The 21415-nt window shown below is 43.2% G+C and overlaps 1 protein-coding gene across 9 annotated transcripts in view; it reads right to left on the reverse strand.

Annotated features, from left to right (window-relative positions):
- The window catches only part of ACOT7 (acyl-CoA thioesterase 7), a 218064-nt gene that overhangs the window by 31039 nt on the left and 165610 nt on the right, over positions 1 to 21415 (reverse strand). For all 9 annotated transcript variants that reach the window (XM_077250333.1, XM_077250334.1, XM_077250330.1 and 6 more), the window contains one exon: positions 20221 to 20337. In XM_077250333.1, coding sequence (XP_077106448.1) covers positions 20221 to 20337 — 117 coding nt within the window. The remainder of the gene's footprint in view (positions 1 to 20220; positions 20338 to 21415) is intronic.

The raw sequence follows: 21415 nt of genomic DNA on the forward strand, positions 1-21415 counted from the left end.
TAAACATTAAGGCATCTGCTGTAGATTCTCTACATGGGAGACGAAAAGTTATGAAAACAACAAGTAGGTGCTGAGCTCCATAATTGAAAACATGGGGGACTCAATTAGGAGGAAGACATGTAATGCACCAAAATCCACGATGAATAATTAAAGGCAGTAAAAGCATTGCAGAACTTTACACACGGGTAGATGTGGGGGACAGATGGCCGACAAGATGAGAAAACCCATCTCCGAGACAAGCCCTATACCATACATGTATACACACATTTATTACTTGTTTCTGCTGGTGTAAAATCCTACACTTTATGATCTATGAACACTGCTGTCCACCATGCTGCACCTTCCTACATCTCTTTCTCTCTGCGGCATTTACACACAGGACTATGGTAACAAAAAAATGTATTTGCCCTGGGGGAACACTTTATCCATGATCCTGAATCTTACAGCCAATGTCCCATGCTGGGACTTTCTTATACATGCAGTCAATATACTTGATTGTTAGGACTTGCACTTTATTGCCTGAATTTTTCACATTTGTCAGGAAAGATATACTGTATATCTTTATACCGTGTTAGCCAGTAGATAGAAAAATATTAAGAATTGAGAGTCCTCAGTGGTTGATACCTTTTAATGGCTAACTGAAAAGATGGTAACAAATTGCAAGCTTTTGAGACTAATTAGGTCTCTTCATCAGGCATAAACTATAGTCTATGCCTGATGAAGAGACCTGAGTAGTCTCGAAAGCTTGCAATTTGTTACCATCTTTTCAGTTAGCCATTAAAAGGTATCAACCACTGAGGACTCAAATATTTTTATAATGGCATAAGGGCAGTGCATGTGTACCTGCAGCGCCCCAGAGTCCTGGTCGTTGCAGTGCTGTGGCTTCGCCGCTAAGGGGAGCCATGGTACGTTCGATGGCACCGAAGGAGTTCCTCCAATCAGGTATCACAGACACCAATATGTTTCACAGCTGGGCCTCCGGGGGGAGCTAAGGGTGCTATTCATTAGGCCACTCCCCACCATAGTGGGTAAACTGGGGGTCAGGCAGGAAGTTAGAAGAGAACGCTGACGGGATTGAACGGAGCAACACCCTGTGGCAGGGGGTGTTGTGAAGGGAGAGACTGTAGGGTCTCTGCCAGGGGTGGGATCCTGGCAGAGGCTTGGCATTGAAAGAACGTAACGGGTCCGCGCAGGCTCCTGGAAGCGGCGGGACTCAAGAAAGGACTAGAAGCGAGATAGATTGTGCTGAGTGAGAAACGAGATCAAGCAGAAGGAGAATACCAGCAGGGGTTTTGTTGAAAGAGGCAGCACCCTGCTGAGGCGCAATACCGGTGGCCGGAACGCCGAGGGAGTGGATTAGAATACAGCTTCAAGCCATACTCCAAACAGCGGCAGGACAGTCGGTCTCAGGCGGGCTGTCTACCACATATCACCTATGAAGTCTTGGGGGGCAATTGCGGGAGAGGGGCGACTCTAGGGTCCCGGAAGAACTCCAGGCCTACCTGACAAACGGGTGCCATTCCAACCTGAATACAGGGAAGGGGTGGATTACAGAGGAACATCAAATCGAGTTGTGAGGGAACTTAAGAAACAGACACAACCGTTGTGGGGTTACTTTCCGTAAGCACAGCAGGGAAGGACTACAACACATAGCGCTAGAAGGAAGGCACAGATTTCCACCTGAGAGGAGAACTCTGGAGGTGCCATTGGACCGGCCGGACTTGCGTAGCCTGGTGAACCGTGTTCCGGACTGAGGACTCAGAGATCTCCAGTAAAGAGGTAAAGAGACTGCAACCTGGTGTCCTCGTTATTTACCGCGACTTACACCCCACAACCGCACCGCTCCATCGCTACCATTACTACCACCTATTACACCGGACGTCCCCCACTGACGGACAGGGCCACGGACCGGGTCTAGCCACCGTGACAACCCCGAGACTGAGAACTAGAGGCCCGGCTCCGGGTATCCCCTCGGCCCTGCGGTGGTGTGGGGGCGCTCCATACCCATCACTGTACGAGCCCTAACTAGTGTGAGTTTCATGTGAGTATAATCTGATTTTTAACACCTAGCATCCGATTGACAGCTATGCGATTTGAACATGAGCTTTTACACATTTTCCAAAGAACTATTCTTCAATATATATACTAGCTGTTTCCAGCCAGCTAACGCTCGGCACGCTCATTGCTATCTAATTAACGCTGCTGGTGATTATGAAATTAAATGTACGTTTACCTTGGCTGAAGTGGTTGAATTACATAGAAAGGAAGTGCTGCGTGTGGTAATGTGTGAGGACGGAGCCTCGTGTGGTAATGTGTGAGGACAGAGCCTCGTGTGGTAATGTGTGGGGATGGAGCCTCGTGGTAATGTGGGGGGCGGAGCCTCGTGTGGTAATGTGTGGGGACGGAGCCTCGTGTGGTAATGTGGAGGGACGGAGCCTCGTGTGGTAATGTGTGGGGACGGAGTCTCGTGTGGTAATGTGGGGGGCAGAGCCTCGTGTGGTAATGTGGGGGGCGGAGCCTCATATGGTAATGTGTGGGGACGCAGCCTCGTGTGGTAATGTGTGGGGACGGAGCCTCGTGTGGTAATGTGGAGGGACGGAGCCTCGTGTGGTAATGTGTGGGGACGGAGTCTCGTGTGGTAATGTGGGGGGCAGAGCCTCGTGTGGTAATGTGGGGGGCGGAGCCTCATATGGTAATGTGTGGGGACGCAGCCTCGTGTGGTAATGTGTGGGGACGGAGCCTCGTGTGGTAATGTGGAGGGACGGAGCCTCGTGTGGTAATGTGTGGGGACGGAGCCTCGTGTGGTAATGTGGAGGGACGGAGCCTCGTGTGGTAATGTGGGGGGACGGAGCCTCGTGTGATAATGTGTGGGGACGGAGCCACGTGTGGTAATGTGTGGGGACGGAGCCTCGTGTGGTAATGTGGAGGGACGGAGCCTCGTGTGGTAATGTGGAGGGACGGAGCCTCGTGTGGTAATGTGTGGGGACGGAGCCACGTGTGGTAATGTGTGGGGACGGAGCCTCGTGTGGTAATGTGGGGGGGTGGGATTATGTGTGGTAATGTAGTGGGGGGCAGGATTATCTGTGGTAATGTGGTGGGGGGCGGGATTATCTGTGGTAATGTGGTGGGGGGCGGGATTATGTGTGGTAATGTGGTGGAGGGGCAGGATTGTGTGTGGTAATGTGGTGGGGGTGAGATTATGTGTGGTGATGTGGTGGAGGGGCGGGATTGTGTGTGGTAATGTGGTGGGGGGCGGGATTATGTGTGGTGATGTGGTGGGGGGCGGGATTATGTGTGGTAATGTGGTGGGGGCAGGATTGTGTGTGGTAATGTGGTGGGGGGCGGGATTGTGTGTGGTGATGTGGGGGTGGAGCTACTGTGCAGGGGCGGGATTAGCGAGTGATGTGGTGAGGGGCGGGATTGTGTGTGGTGATGTGGTGGGGGGAGGGATTGTGTGTGGTAATGTGGTGGGGGTGGGATTATGTGTGGTAATGTGGTGGGGGCGGGATTGTGTGTGGTGATGTGGTGCGGATTGTGTGTGGTGATGTGGTGGGGGGGCGGGATTATGTGTGGTAATGGGGTGGGGGGTGGGATTGTGTGTGGGGGGGCGGGATTGTGTGTGTGGTGGGGGGCGGGATTGTGTGTGGTGGGGGCGGGATTGTGTGTGGTAATGTGGTGGGGGGCGGGATTGTGTGTGGTGATGTGCGGATTGTGTGTGGTAATGTGGTGGGGGCGGGAATGTGTGGTAATGTGGTGGGGGCGGGATTATGTGTGGTGATGTGGTGGGGGTGGAGCTACTGTGCTGGGGGCGGGATTAGCGAGTGTGATGTGGTGGGGGCGGGATTATGTGTGGTAATGTGGTTGGGGCGGGATTGTGTGTGGTAATGTGGTTGGGGCGGGATTGTGTGTGGTAATGGGGTGGGGGCGGGATTCTGTGTGGTGATGAGGTGGGGGCGGAGCTACTGTGCAGGGGGCGGGATTAGCGAGTAATCACGATGCCTCCTATATATATATAGATATATATATATTACATGTAAGATAGACTGATAGATTGATGAAGACGGCAATTCATCTGCCGTGTACAGTAAAATCACAGCGTACAGAAAAATCACGGCACAACCAGACAGAATAGATATATACACATAAAATAGAGAGATATAAAAGAGGTCAGTCACATATATGACGAGTACAGTGCTTTTACAGCTTACTGTACATGTATTTAATTAATAAATTATTTTTCTGAAAAAAAAAAATGGCTTGAGCTCCCGAATAATTTTTATAACCAGCAGAGGGAAAGCTGACGGCTGATGTTTACAGCCTTGGAAGGGGGTAGTAACCTTGGCGGTTCCTAGGGTATTAATATCAGCTCTCAGCTGTATACTTAGCCATTACTGGTTATCAAAATGTGGCACACTAAAAAAAAAAAAAATAACTTGGAGTCACCTAAATAATTAATAACCAGCAAATGCTAGGCAGACAGCTGTGGGCTGATATTAATAGGCTAGCAAGGGGTCATGGATATTGGCCCTATCCCAAAACTAAAAACCATCAGCTTTCAGCCGCCCCAGAAAATGGTGCATCTGTAAGATGCGCCATATCTGGCACTTTGCCTCGCTCTTCCCACTTGCCCTGGTGCAGTGGCAAGTGGGGTGATAGTTGAAGGGGTTGATGTCACCTTTGTATTGTCAGGTGACATCAAGCCCAGAGGTTAGTAATGGAGACGCGTCTATAAGACTCCCCCATTACTAACCCCATAGTGATATTGTATAAAAAAAAAAACAACAAAAAACACACACTCAGAATAAAGTCTTTTAATTGAAAGAATGAAACAGACTCATTTAATGAATCTAAATGAAACCATACTCACATCATCACACATTCCAGTAAAGTCAATGTTCCCTGTAACAGAATTAAAATAATAAACAACAATATTCCTCACCTGTCCGCTGAGAAGATAATAATCACGCCTTACTATTATAATGGTGAATACCGAATTTGGGGGAAAAATTATCTAAATATTACGAATTCTAATTTCAACAGATTCAATCATCTCTAGTAGTTATATTCTTCTACAAGGATGGCAGTAATATAATAGTTTGTCTTGTAAATAGGGGGGCAGTATTATAGTAACAATTTTCTTTTACATGGGAGGCAGTATTATAGTAGTTACATTCTTGTACATAGGGGCAGTATTATAGTAGTTATATTCTTGTACATAGGGGCAGTATTATAGTAGTTACATTCTTGTACATAGGAGCAGTATTATAGTAGTTACATTCTTGTACATAGGGCAGTATTATAGTAGTTATATTCTTGTACATAGGAGCAGTATTATAGTAGTTACATTCTTGTACATAGGAGCAGTATTATAGTAGTTACATTCTTGTAAATAGGGGCAGTATTATAGTAGTTATATTTTTGTACATAGGGGCAGTATTATAGTAGTTATATTCTTGTACATGGGGGCCGTATTATAGTAGTTATATTCTTGTACATAGGAGCAGTATTATAGTAGTTACTTTCTTGTACATAGGGGCCGTACTATAGTAGTTATATTCTTGTACATAGGAGGCAGTATTATAGTAGTTACTTTCTTGTACATAGGAACAGTATTATAGTAGTTATATTCTTGTACATAGGAGGCAGTATTATAGTAGTTATATTCTTGTACATAGAGGCAGTATTATAGCAGTTATATTCTTGTACATAGGGGCAGTATTATAGTAGTTATATTCTTGTACATAGGAGCAGTATTATAGTAGTTATATTCTTGTACAAAGGGGCAGTATTATAGTAGTTATATTCTTGTACACAGGGTGAGTATCATAGTAGATATATCCTCTTATGTGGGAAAATAGAAAACTGTATTCCATTAGTTATATTCTTGCTCATATAACCACTATATTCTTGAAGACAGAGGGCAGAATTCTACAGCTAGGGCATATTCACATATGCTGGTAGTGCACCACATGGCTAAAAAACACATTTTATGCAGTTTTTCATCTCAATTTTATTAGTGAAATTTTTCTTTACAGGTGTAACCAGTAAAAGATATACAGCTAAAACGCCCATTGCAAAAAGTGTTAATTAACTGTGAAAGGCATGCAGTTTTGTCTCACTACCCACCTATGTGAATACACTCTTATCACATCTCGATTGTGAAAAAAAAACAACATAGACTGAGCTCTCTGGAAAAAAAAATGATTAAAGGGAGTTTATATTTTTGCATATTTAGTTTTAATTGTTCCAATGCATTAAGGAAAAAGCAAAGAAAGTATTTCAGCATATGACATATGAATATACAGGGTTTGCTGATCTGCACCAGCTCCGTCACATTAGATGGTTTCCTCTGGTGAACAGCAATCTTCAAGTCTGACCAAATATTCTCAATTGGATTAAGGTCTGGGCTTTGACTAGGTCACTCCAAAACATTTACACATTTCATCTTAAACCACTGGAGTGTTACTTAAGCAGTTTGCTTTGGGTCATTGTCTTGTTAGAAGGTGAACCTCCGTCCCAGTTTCAAATCCCTGACAGACTGAAACAAGTCTTGCTCAAAAATATCGCTGTATCTCTCACCATCCATATTCCCCTTGACTCGGACCATTTTCCCTGCCCCTGCTGTCCAAAAACATCCACCATGTTTCACTGTGGGGATGGTGTTCTTGAGGTGATGAGCTGTGTTGGTTAGGCACTAGACATAGCGTTTACCTTTGTGGCCAACATGTTCAATTTTGGTCTCATCTGACCACAGCACCTTCCTCCATACATTTGGGGAGTCTCCCACATGTCTTTTGGCAAACTCAAAACAAGCCTTACAATTTTTGTATGTAAGTAAAGGCTTTTTTTCTGCCCACTATTCCATAAAGGCCACATCTATGGAGTGTACGACTTATTGTGGTTGTAAGGACAGATACTCCAGTATCTGCTTGAGAACTCTGCAGCTTCTTCAGGGTCACCTTTTGGTCTCTGTGCTGCCTCTCTGATTAATGTTTTCTTAGCCCGGGCTGAGAGTTTGGTGGGCGGCCCTCTCTTTGGCCGGTTTGTTGTGGTACCATGTTTTTTCCATTTGATGATAATGGATAAGATGGTGCTCCGAGGGATCATCAAGATATTGTGATTTTTTTTTTTTATATAACCCAACCCTGACTTGTACTTAACAACTTTAAACTGAGGACTAAGAACACTACACGTGTTCGAAACGCGTTCAGTTATTCAAGACATTCCTTCCCCCTGTATGCACTGGTTTGTCAAGCAGCTTACTTTTTAAATTTGTCCAAATAAAGACTTTTGATTTTATTTCCTGAGCTGGATACCTTAACTTTCACTTAACAACTTTGTCCCTGACTTGTTTGGAGAGCTCCTTGATTTCCATAGTGTTGTTTGGAGACCTCCTTGGTCTTCATGGTGTTGTTTGGAGATCTCCTTGGTTTCCATGGTGTTGTTTGGAGATCTCCTTTGTCTTCATGATGTTGTTTGGAGATCTCCTTGGTCTTCATGGTGCTGTTTGGAGATCTCCTTGGTTTTCATGGTGCTGTTTGGAGATCTCATTGGTCTTTATGGTGTTTGGTAAGTGGTGCCTCTTGATAATGGTGTTGCACCTTCTGTGGCCTTTCAGAAACGGTAAAGTGTATATACTGACAGATCATGGGACCCTTAGATTGCACACAGGGGGACGTCCAGTCACTAAGCATGGGACATATGAAGGTACTTGCTTACACCAGAAACTTTTAGGGGCTTCATCGCAAAACGGGTGAATAAATATGCACATGCTAATTTTTAGTTATTTGATCCCATAAACTTAATTGATGCCAATATTTTTCTAACTTCACCATCTTAGACTATTTAGTGCTGATGCATCACACAAACAGGAGATTCCCAAAAATGTAAACACAGATTGTAATGTAACAAAATAGGTAAAAGGCCAAGGGGGTAAATACTTTTGCAAGCTACTGTACATAGTAATACATTATAGTGTCCTAATAATACCGAAATATGATGTCAATAAACACTACTTATACAATGACCAAACAACAATGCCCAGGTCCAGAGAGTTCAAGCATTAGAACCTGGCAGCTGTTATGACTTGCCACAAGATGGACGGCAGAGGCACATACATGGGGGAGACCTAAAGGGCATATTTGGACCCTTCTATATTCCACTCTTGAGTCTTCAAACTCCGGAGAGTCATGATTAGTGCTCCTCATCAATTTAGTGATTGGTATTAGGTTTCCTGTTTTTGGAGAGGTCAGCAGAACTTCCAGAGCAGTTTCTGTCCCTCTCTGGTCACATGACAATAACTTTGAAGTAGCAGGAAACTTTTTAATCATGGGGACACATGTTTTTCCGGGCTGCAGGAGCCACAGTGTTTCCATTACATGCAAGGTCTATTTCATGTCTATCTGTTCCCGCTGGGCTCATAAACATTCGTGAATCACATCCAGGTGCTACCAGTTTACATTATCCCAAGGAATTTATTTCTGTAAAAAGTTACAGTGTGCAACGTCGAATCCACAGTAATTGACTTTCCAGTGCGCTGTTCCTTTAAGCTCATTTTAGATATCTCATACAATGCTTTTCGTTAAATATGTAACGGTGGATTAGAAAAATTTGTGGAGAAATTCCATTAAATGCAGCTGGGGGATATTTTATGAAGACATAATTACAGAGGTTTCCATCCTTATAAATATTTGCTCAGAGCAGCTTAATTTTTTTATATATATATATATATTCTAAACTTTAATTTGTAGATAAATGTAGGCCAAACATTCTGCCTTCTATCCCCGATATCAAGATTAAGGGAAAGAAAATCAATTAAACTCCAATTTGTCCTCTGTCGTATCAATTTTTTAGGAAAGCGGGGTAAGGCTGGAAACAGACACCGAGTGTTGTTTTTTTTTCAATAACTTTTTATTGGGGGAGAATGTAGGGGTCAAAAACGCTTTGAAGAGATGTCACTTTAAGGCCACGTTCACGCGTTCAGTATTTGGTCAGTATTTTACATCAGTATTTGTAATCCAAAACCAGGAGTGGAACAATCAGATGAAAAACATATGTAAAATAGAGGTATACTAGAAACATGTCACCACTTCTGTATTTATCACCCACTCCTGGTTTTGGCTTACAAATACTGAGGTCAAATACTGACCAAATACTGAACGTGTGAACGTGGCCTTAGGGGTAACATTCCCTGCCTCCACATTCGGCAATCCGATTAGTTTCCTGGATCAACGTCCCATCACAGGAGACATACATGTCCTGTTTTTTTATTTCATTGAGAGCTCAAGTACCAGTTATAGTCTATGGTGCTATTCACATATCCATGTTTTTTTCACGGGGCCGTCTGTCCATGCAAAACTCATACAGTTGAGACATGTCTGTTTTTTTCTGGTATCACGGATGGAAAAGGCCAACACAAATCTATGGGTCCATGAAAAACTTGTACAGCACTCAGATAGCGGAGTAGCTTTGCAATTTATTTATTAATATATCCATACTTGGAAAAAAAAATAAGATTGCCAAATTGATGGTAAAAACCAACACACTGATACAAAAACTGCTGACACCGCTACAATTTTTTCATATACGTGTTGAAACACAGATGTGTGAATGAGGTCTTAAGATGTATTTATACTTTGCGATTATTTCATGATAATCATGCAGTCTAAACAGTCTGCCGATCACTCAACGAGCAAGCAAAATGCATGTTCGTAGGGTGAAATAATCATTTGGTTTGCCAAAAAGATCATCTTTCTCCTTCTGTGTAAACAGGAACTGTGCTGCCCAGAACAATGGCAGCCTATGTGCACTGAGCGATCTATTAATGATTGCTCAGTGTGCGGTCTGTCTGTGTAAACAGGCTATTAAACGCCCACAAATTGGTAATCACTGCATTGCGCTGTGTAAACACACCCTTATCGGTCTTCCTTTAGGGTATGTGTCCACTTTCAGGATGGCCGGCGGTTTGGACGGAGCGGCAAACCCGCTCCGCCAAAGCCCCACCCCCTTCTGTGACGCGATGATGCCGGATGTGTTCATTGCACACATCCGACATCATCGCACCCCACACATAGGGCCCTGTGATATACCTTGCGGCGGCGCAGCGTCGCCGCCAGGTACACGGACATGCTGCGATCTTAAAAGACGAGCAGCATGTCCGGAATCGCAGGGCCGACGGATGGGTGTTACCACGCATAGTGGACACGGGATTTGATAAAATCCCCTCCACTATGCTGTAACATCTGGACGCTGCGTGTTTGACGCTGCGGCCCCACGCAGCGTCAAACACGGAGCGTTTCCTGAACGTGGATACATACCCTTACATTTTCTTGTAAGTTGATTTTAGACCACATTCAACATCAAAACTCAGAAGAAGAAAAGAGTTACACGTTCTGTCTTCAGATAAATTCCTGGCTGCTGTACAGCCAAAGAGTCTATTACATTAGGGTGGTTGGTTGTTCAGTGCAGGTACATGGTGATAGACCCTCTGTGGAGGTAGGTGGTCACAAAAGGTGGCAGGGGCTCCTTGCATAGGAAGACACAAGGTTGTTGACAGGTTTTGTGGAGGAACCTGCGGATGCAAGGTGTCAAAAAAGCAATGCAAGAGGAGGCATCAAGGGTCTCTATGTTGGGTTAGGGGGAAACAAGGTGGCAGGACCATTGTCAGAAAGGGGCACTTATTCTAGCCCTTTTGTGTTCATACTGTTAAACTAACTGTATAAGTGGTGGGCTCCAATGTGTTGATATCTCAGTGCCATATTAAAGTGGGCAGCTAGGACCCCAATCGAGACTGTTCTGTTCAGTTGGCAGCCCTGCACCAGTTTATCAGAACCATGGCCAGCAAGAACCATGGCCAGCAAGAACCATGGCCAGCATGAACCATGGCCAACAGGAACCATGGCCAACAGGAACCATGGCCAACAGGAAACCATGGCCAACAGGAACCATGGCCGGCAGGAACCATGGCCGGCAGGAACCATGGCCGGCAGGAACCATGGCCAGCAGGAACCATGGCCAGCAGGAACCATGGCCAGCAGGTACCATGGCCAGCAAGTACCATGGCCAACAAGTACCATGGCCAACAAAAACCATGGTCAGCAAGAACCATGGCCAACAAGTACCATGGCCAACAAAAACCATGGCCAGCAAGAACCATGGCCAGCAAGAACCATGGCCAGCAAGAACCATGGCCAGCCAGCTAGAATGAGAATCAATCATAACAATTGGTTCAACACATACAGTTAATTCTTCTGGGAATTAAGACACATAGACAAACTCTATAAAAAGAAAAGGAGTTGTTATATATGACCTTGGCACGCGGCAGATGACATACGATAAAAATAGCTGTGCACATGTTATTTGAGAAAGTATCAGGTCAGCTTTCTACGCCGCGACCAGAAAGTAAACAACCGGTTTCCTACATCCTATTTCTTTCTGCACTAAGTGAACATTGTGTAAGAAATATATCCTCTTAGATGTTGTATGTGAGCTGCCTTCTCAGATCCATATCCTCAGGGCACCTATTCCACAAGAAGAAATACTGGAGAGTAGGAGCCATTTAGTTTGTGTGGCATAATAAAAAGACATAATCTGATGCTATTCACTGCAGGACTAAAAACTGGATGGATCTCATTGATCTCCATTAAAGGACACTCATCTAGCATGGAAAAGCCAGAGAAACTGTGGAAGACCCATAGCCATTTACTCTGAATACTTGGACTAAGCCTTAATGGGACTAATGGCTGTATTAAAGGAACTGTCTTATCTCAGAAAACTTCTCCAATTCAGGAACCATCTGATCACTGAATTTATATGTCGTCTGTTTATCAGACCGTGATTTCTTTAAAATCTTATGTGACTAGAGGAGAAGCCTGCAGCTTGTGAAAATTAGACAAAATCTAATAGTTTATCTGTGATTAGGATATTGCAGTTGCAAAAAACATAATATAACGTGCATGGCATGAGGACGAATAACAGCACTTCTACAGGTGCCCGTCTCTCAAGAACTGTCTGCCATAGATCCTCCAGTCACAGTTTAGAAGTAGAAGATAGCAATTTATAGAGCTCTTGTTTGAAAATGTTAGACCTAAGCTAAAACAATGTTTCAGCCAATATTGTGCCCTTCCTCAGGCTTTGATTGGAGTACATCGTGTATAGAATAGGGTGGCTGCATAAATTCATGACATAAAAGGGCCCAAGTTAAAGTACCCAATACAATAACTCTTATAGCTTCTTCGGCCAACATTTACCTCTCACATCTTCCTGATGTTGCATGTTACGCTTGGTTTGGCCACGCAAACATATGTTTCAATTGGTGAAAGGGGAGCTAGCCACCTCCAGACCTCTAGAACAAAAGGATCAGGTGTCGTAATTCTACTTTTTGCCTGACATTATCTCTCCAGCTTCACCTTTACACAGGAACGATCGATGGACTTGACTATCTCCTAGAAAAACAAAAGAATCGGCTGCTGAACTTCAACAGGCCGAATCTTTCCCTCCTCGACAGATATGAGTTAGTAGGCCCCCATGAACATTAAGGCCCCATGTACATTAGTCTAATGTCGGCCACACCTGCTGATATCGATGGGTTCCACCAAGATGCTAATATGCATGGGACGTCAGACATCTCCTCAACGATCAGTTGTCCATCAGATATGTCCAATTTTGGACTGCTCGATACGTCTGTCGGTGGACAATGGAGCACTCAGTCGTATGGGTAACGGACAAGATGGTTTTAGGCCGTTATCCAATCTTGACGGTATCAGGAGGTTCGGCTGACTTTAGTCTAATGTTTATGGGGGTCTTTAGACGTGCCTCTACATGAAGCAGCTCCCATAGAGGGAGCCATTTTTCAATGTGCCCCTGCATATATTCATTTCATGCTCTTTATATATTACCAGGTACATATTAATACAAGTGAATATTCAATAAGAACTTCTCTGCCTGTAATTGCTTAGCATTTCCCTGACAAAAAGTAAGGCTGAACAGATGTCAATAATTAAAGCAAATTAATTAGTACCGGTCAGACAAGCCCGAGCCATGAATTTTCCTTCTCATTACTTGAAAATCTGCGTCTCATTATATTAACTGTACTTTGTCTAATGAGCACCTTCATGGAGAATGGAAAATTGCCAAATGTCAAGAATCCTCAAGAAAAGTAGTTATCACAGCAGCTAAAGTTGAAGAAGACAAAACAATGAACATATTGCTGGGAATTAAGGCTAAGAGGTTTGAGGAGTTTATCTGGTTATTAAGACAATTGGTTAAAAAAAATTGCCGTAAGGAAAGTTTCCATGTAAGGATTTTGTTCCAAATTGTGATGAGGGAATGTGCTCGGAAAAGGTGTTATCTGAGTATGCTCAGGTGCTAACAAAGTATCTTCGGCGTGCTCGATAATAGAAATGAATTTTAGCATTGCACCTACAGAACGTCACATCTGATATGACCATATTACAGCCAGGTGTGGCACCATGTCTGTCGCAGTGGTGTGCCATGTGTCCTTGTCTAAAATATAGCAGAGCCATTGGATGGCGTATGAATGACAACTTTCTCCATATAAGTCAACAGAAAACGAAAAAATTATATCAGGCTTTATGTACCACGAGTGCACAAAGGTGATTGGTTTTGAAGCAGAAAATTCACATGGTAATCGTACGGAATACCATATGAAAACACTGGTAAAAAAAAAAAAATGGTACTAAGCACTTTCATTTAGTTGTGTATATGAAGTATAAAAAGCCCAGCACCCATATAATCATTAATTGTGAGATTTTAAAGGACATATTAGCCATTATCACTGTGTATACAATTATCATTCTGTAGTATCTGTACTAAAAATGTGTGTGATCTTTTATCCTTAGAAAATGACTGCAAGATTAAATTATATGGATATAGTGAGAGATATCTATGTATCTATCTCATCTATTTTTCTATTATCTGTCATCTATCATCTATCTATCAATCTATTATCTATCAATCTATGATCTATCATCTATCTATCATCTATATATCTATTAATTTATTATCTACTCATCTACATATCTATCATCTATAAATCTATTTATATATTATCTTTTATATCTATTTATTATCAATCTATTATCTATCATCTAGGTATCATCTATCCATCTACATAACTATTATCTATCCATCTATCTACACTCACCGGCCACTTTATTAGGTACACCATGCTAGTAACGGGTTGGACCCCTTTTGCCTTCAGAACTGCCTCAATTCTTCGTGGCATAGATTCAACAAGGTGCTGGAAGCATTCCTCAGAGATTTTGGTCCATATTGACATGATGGCATCACACAGTTGCCGCAGATTTGTCGGCTGCACATCCCAAAGATGCTCCATACAAGGCAGGATGGATCCATGCTTTCATGTTGTTTACGCCAAATTCTGACCCTACCATCCGAATGTCGCAGCAGAAATCGAGACTCATCAGACCAAGCAACGTTTTTCCAATCTTCTACTGCCCAATTTCGATGAGCTTGTACAAATTGTAGCCTCAGTTTCCTGTTCTTAGCTGAAAGGAGTGGTACCCGGTGTGGTCTTCTGCTGCTGTAGCCCATCTGCCTCAAAGTTCGACGCACTGTGCGTTCAGAGATGCTCTTAGGCCTACCTTGGTTGTAACGGGTGGCGATTTGAGTCACTGTTGCCTTTCTATCAGCTCGAACCAGTCTGCCCATTCTCCTCTGACCTCTGGCATCAACAAGGCATTTCCGCCCACAGAACTGCCGCTCACTGGATTTTTTTTCTTTTTCGGACCATTCTCTGTAAACCCTAGAGATGGTTGTGCGTGAAAATCCCAGTAGATCAGCAGTTTCTGAAATACTCAGACCAGCCCTTCTGGCACCAACAACCATGCCACGTTCAAAGGCACTCAAATCACCTTTCTTCCCCATACTGATGCTCGGTTTGAACTGCAGGAGATTGTCTTGACCATGTCTACATGCCTAAATGCACTGAGTTGCCGCCATGTGATTGGCTGATTAGAAATTAAGTGTTAACAAGAAGTTGGACAGGTGTACCTAATAAAGTGGCCGGTGAGTGTATATCTGTATCAAAAGTATTTTAATTTCTTGCTGGATTCACAGCTACGCAGTTCAGTACAGTTGTATTATGTCCCTTTAATTTTGCTACTTCTGTCCATGTGCTACAAAGAAGAGGACCAACATTCCAACTCTTTGCAGTGCATGGGAGACATCATTGCAGCTAGTCTCTACCCAGTAGGTCAGAGAGAACTAAAAATCATAGATCGAACCAGTAGAAAAGAAAATTTGTGAAAAATGCAGGATACAAGCCATATACAGGCCAGAAGTAACCAATTATTCTGAAAATGACAAGTGCATTTTAAAAGCTTTGTCTATTTCTAGTCATTCGGATGTATCGGTTACTTGTTCCCAAGATGTGACATAAGGGTCTAACTTTCACATATACAATCCCAAAACGACCCAGTGATTAAAGTGTTTTTTTCGGGGGGTTTGGAGAAAATGTTTTAATTTGGGACCTTCAAGTAGCCAAATAAAAAAAAAACCCTGCTACAAAGACCACATCTCACTCTGGAGTACCAGGTCCATCCACAGGCAGCCTACCGAGCAAAACGTTATGCTTCATTTCCCCTGTGGTGGCGCTACAAGGAAATGAAACGTGCTGGACCTTTGCTGGTTTGTTGGGTCCAGACATACAATGGACTCCTGTGCATTGTGGCTTATATTAGAATTATTCCCGTACTCGTGTTCGGAGCCCACGTTACATTCAGACGTCTTCATTGAAAACTCTGGGATTACTGAGCAGGGATTAATGTTTTTAATCTATTCCAGTCAGCAGCCCACGTAACAGATTGACAGTCCCCAGTCGTTCTCTCCGCTGGTTTATTTCCAATCTAGGTGCGCGCTTGTAGTCGGAAGATGACATTCTGGACGGAAACCTTGCTGGAATCACTTAAGACGCTTCCTAGCATATGCCTCATCTTTTCCTGTAACCTTTTAATTACAGAAGGAAAATCATTTTCTCTCTTAATTGTGATTTCTAAATTAATCCCTGCGTTTCTGAAATTACAGGCTTCTTTAAAAACACAATCACATAAATAATAGAAAATGTTCTGCTGCTCAGTGGGAAGCAATTTAGCAATATCTGCCTGAAGACCCATCAACATACATTACCCAGGAACATTTATCTTCCAGTCACTTCTGCTAAAGGGGAGAGAACAGAAATCTCGCTGTGAAATCTAGTAAAATCCCAGGCATTCGGCAGATTAGATTTAGTGAGTGTTATTATAGGAGCGGGACGGAAGCAGAAATTCTGTTAGCTAATGAAATGTTTTCGGTTACATGCCGATTTGGTTGTCCTCCATTTATTGCTAGTCCTGGCGCCTGTGCATTATCAATCCATAATACTAATTGTATCGTTAGTTGTATATGTGTAAACAGATCTATACGTAATCTATAAATAATTCCTATGCTCCATTATAATTTATTACCCAAAATATTCCGTAGCGTGTACAAAGATGGTCGCTTGTCATATCTGACACTCAAACACAGAGTATTGCCAATCTAAGGTGAAGCCCATGAGCTAGAGATGAGCGAATATGCTGAAATTAGAATTTGATAGAAGTACTCAAATTAGGCCCAGCACTTTTTATTTGCACCGACTTTATTTTATGTAAATCGAATTTGTCATTTTGAGGGATTAAAAGGAAATAATAAAATAATAATAATATATATATATATATATATATATATATATATATATATATATATATATATATATATATATATATATATATATATATACAGGTAGTCCTCGACTTACGACGTTGTTCCGTTCTTACACGGCGTCGTAAACCGAATTTCGATGTAAGTCGGACCATACATTCATACAGTACTGTACCATAATAACAGTACAGTACTGCAAACACTTAGCCTATCCAAACACCTATCCTAACACAGTACCCTACATAATTAGGGTGTTATGGCGTGCAGGAGACTCGTTTTCCTCGTGTAACCGGGTACAGTGTACAGTACTGGACTCTATTCTTCTGCCACTGCAAGTAGTTGCATGTAGTTCGACTTACGACGCAAACCGTGTAAGTCGGAACGAGGCGTCGTATAAAGCGTTGTAACCACGAAACGATGTAACTCGAGACCGTTGTAACCCGAGGACTAACTGTATACACACACACACACACATATATATATATATATATATATATATATATATATATACACATACACACATTATATATATATATATATATATATATATATATATATATATATATATATATATATATATATATATATATATATATACTGTACATACATACATACACACACAGAGTACAGACCAAAAGTTTGGACACACCTTCTCATTAAAAGATTTTTCTGTATTTTCATGACTATGAAAATTGTACATTCACACTGAAGGCATCAAAACTATGAATTAACATGTGGAATTATATACTTAACAAAAAGTGTGAAACAACTGAAATTATGTCTTATATTCTAGGTTCTTCAAAGCAGCCACCTTTTGCTTTGATGACTGCTTTGCACACTCTTGGCATTCTCTTGATGAGCTTCAAGAGCTAGTCACCGGGAATGATCTTCCAACAATCTTGAAGGAGTTCCCAGAGATGCTTAGCACTTGTTGGCCCTTTTGCCTTCACCCTTCAATGTGAATTTACCATTTTCATGTCATAAAAATACAGAAAAATCTTTAAATGAGAAGGTGTGTCCAAACTTTTGGCCTGTACTGCGTGTGTGTGTATATATATATATTTTCGGATTTGCATTTTCGTTTTTCGCTCCCCTCCTTCCCAGAGCCATAACTTTTTTATTTTTCCATCAATATGGCCATGTGAGGGCTTGTTTTTTGTGAGACGAGCTGTACCTTTGGTTTTAACATATCATGTACCAGAAAATGGGGAAAAAATCCAAGTGTGGTGAAATTGAAAAAAAGGGCAATTCCACAATTGTTTTTTGTTTTGCTTTTTCACTATGTTCACTAAATGCTAAAACTGACCCACCACTATGATTCTCCAGGTCATTACGAGTTCATCGACACCAAACATATCTAGATTCTCTTTTATCTAATGGTGAAAAAAAAAATCCATTTCCTAATACCCGCAGCGTCTCCATTTTTCGTGATCTCGGGTTGGATGAGGGCTTATTTTTTGCGTGCCGAGCTGACGTTATTGACATAATTTTGGTGCAGATATGAACCTTTGATCGCCCGTTATTGCATTTCAATGCAATGTTGCCATGACCAAAAAAAGTTATTCTGGCGTTATGACTTTTTTTCTCGTTATGTCGTTTAGCGATGAAGTTAATTTTTTTTATATTGATAGATCGGATGATTCTGAATGCGGCGATACCAAAATATGTGTATATTTGATTTTTTTTATTATTTTATTTTGAATGGGGCAAAAGGGGGCGATTTCACCTTTTATATACATATAACTTTTTTTTTTTTTTTACTTTTGGCATGCTTCAATAGTCTCCATGGGACAAGCTGTCATAACCCAATAGGCTACATACAGGCGATAATCAGATCACCTGTATGTAACAGAATTGCTGACTTGTCATCAGTGCTGACCACCAGGCGGCGCTCATAGCAATCTGGCGGTGACAATCATAGCGGTCTGTTGGAGACCTCTGGTTGTCATGCCAACCCATCGGCGACCCGCAGTCATGTCACATGGGCGCCGATGGGCGGGATTTCCGGCGCGCTTGCCAGAATCGTGTGTTAAATGCAGCTGTCAGAGATTGACAGTGGCATTTAAAGGGTTAACAACTGTGGGTGGATCGCAATTCCTCCCGCGGCTGTTAGCGGCGCATGTCAGCTGTTCAAAACAGCTGACATGTGCCGGAAAAGATGCGGGCTCACCACTGGAGCCCACATCTGTGTTATTGAGATATTGTCTCCTAGAGCTATTATTTCTAAGGAAGAATACAGAGCCCCATGGAAAAATATAATAGTGGAAACATGAGTTCCTCCAGCCCCATATTATAGAAGCCAAAGGAGACACAAGGAGGTGGCACACTAAATGCCCTCAGCTCCATAACACAGAACTGTACTGGGCATGGACTCTTACCATAAAAGCAACCCCTGCCCAAAAGTACCATAATATGACAGGTTAGAAGTATCCGATCAGTGGGGTCTAATTCTTGGCGCCTTCGCTTATCAGCTATTTGAAGTGACCATGGCAGTGCCTGCTATAGTGGCAGTGCCTGGTGCAGTGGAAGTGCCTGGTGCAGTGGAAGTGCCTGGTATAGTGTCAGTGCCTGATGCAGTGGAAGTGCCTGGTATAGTGGCAGTGCCTGGTGCAGTGGAAGTGCCTGGTACAGTGGTTTGTACAGTGCCTGGTATAGCAGCGGTGTCTGATACAGTGGCAGAGCCTAGTGCAATGGCTGCGCCTGGCACAGGGGCAGCAGTGGATACTGTGGCTTTGGCTTGTACAGTGGTAGTGGCTGGCACAGCGGCAGCAGTGGGTACAGTGGCTGTGTCTGGTACAGTGACTTTGGCTGGAACAGTGGCTTTGGCTGGCACAGTGGCTTTGGCTGGCACAGCGGCAGCAGTGGGTACAGTGCCTTGGGTGGTACAGTGGTTGTGGCTGGTACAGTGGCTGGTACAGTGGCAGTGGCCAGTACAATGGCTGTGCCTGGCACAGCGGCAGCAAAGGGTACAGTGGCTTGGCTGGTACAGTGGTAGTGGCTGGTACAGTGGTAGTGGCTGGTACAATGGCTGCGCCTGGCACAGCGGCAGCAGTGGGTACAGTGGCTGTGTCTAGTACAGTGACTTTGGCTGGCACAGTGGCTTTGGCTGGCACAGTGGCTTAGGCTGGTACAGTGGCTGTGCCTAGCACAGTGGCAGCAGTGGGTACAGTGGCTTTGGTTGGCACAGCGACAGCATTGGGTACAGTGGCTTTGGCTGGTACAGTGGTAGTGGCTGGTACAGTGGCAGTGGCTGGTACAGTGGCAGTGGCTGGTACCGTGGCTGTGCCTGGCACAGTGGCAGCAGTGGGTACAGTGGCTTTGGCTGGCACAGTGGTAGTGGCTAGTACTGTAGTAACCTGTAACTCTGTCCCATTAACCTGAAAGGATCTGAGCTGCAATACCTGACACAGACAGTAGCAAAATCACATCGCTCAGCCTACTACACATGTAATTACTTTTTAGACCTATAATCGACACGACTGTCAGTAAGACATACGGTACCTTTTTGGATTTTACGGTGAAAGTTAATGGCATCTACTGAGGCTGTAACGATATTTGTTTTACAGTGTCGAGCTGCTACAATCCCAGCCACTTCATCCATTAATTTCATTGTAACACCTAAAAAAAGAAGGAAAATCATACCATAAAAATAATATAACCTTTTGGATACAAGATAAAATGGAAAACAACATGTGCAGGGTATTATATAATATACCAAAAGAGAGAATCATTCTGCATGTGTGCACCAGGTATAGGTCAATTTATCAGTGTAATGACTTGTACAGTTATACACAAACATCGCTGCTTTCTTTCAAAAACAGTACCAGGCCTAGCAACAGGTACCCCTGTGCAAAAAAAAAAAAAATGGAAGCAAAGTTTCAGATCATTCAAAACTGTTGGGAAGAAAACGTACATAATTAAATTAGCTCTAGGGCTCTTTAAGCAACAGAGAGTAAAAAAAAAACACCTAATATTCCAATTAAAAGTTAATTGGTAACGAATAAATGTCAGTAATTCCGCGAGTTCTGTCGCTAGGCTGATCTGACTCCAAGGATAATATGGACAGATTGTACGTGACAGTGTGACACCTCGGCTAATCACAGGTAATGTGTAAATATAGCCCTACCAAAAAAAACACCTTCACAAATCGGATGAAAAATGCCATGAATATTAACCCCTTCCCAGCCGAGCCTTCTCACGCCAGAATTATAAATCCCATTTTCTCCAGTACGGCGCAGATTATCATAGGAGATGGAAAGAACGCATGATTATTTAATGAAGTCCACATAATTCAGATGGATCTGTGGATATTTACATATCAAGCAAGGAAAGCCCCCGAGGGCAGTGACTTATGATTTATTCACATTGCGGGGCTGGGAATCACAGGCAGGGCGGCCGCGCAGGCGCAGTCACCGAGTCTGCATATGAGGAAAGACGGCCAGCACTCACTGCGCCTGCACCAGGCAGGGGAAAAGAGCGCAGGCGCCGGCTATTTTCAAAACAGCGGTGAGGAGGAGGCGGCGCCCGGCGCCAAGAAGATTTGAGTGACGGCTGTGTGGCGTCTGAAGCAGGGGGGAAAGGCCTGCCTCCTTGACTGACGACCAGGTATTTCTGACAAATTACAAAACTGATTATTTCTCTAGTTACAGCACCCAGAACTAAAAGAGCCACCTTGTCAGAATGCAGCATTACTGCT

The sequence above is a fragment of the Ranitomeya variabilis genome, chromosome 4, assembly GCF_051348905.1.
Source record: "Ranitomeya variabilis isolate aRanVar5 chromosome 4, aRanVar5.hap1, whole genome shotgun sequence".
Taxonomy (NCBI): domain Eukaryota; kingdom Metazoa; phylum Chordata; class Amphibia; order Anura; family Dendrobatidae; genus Ranitomeya; species Ranitomeya variabilis.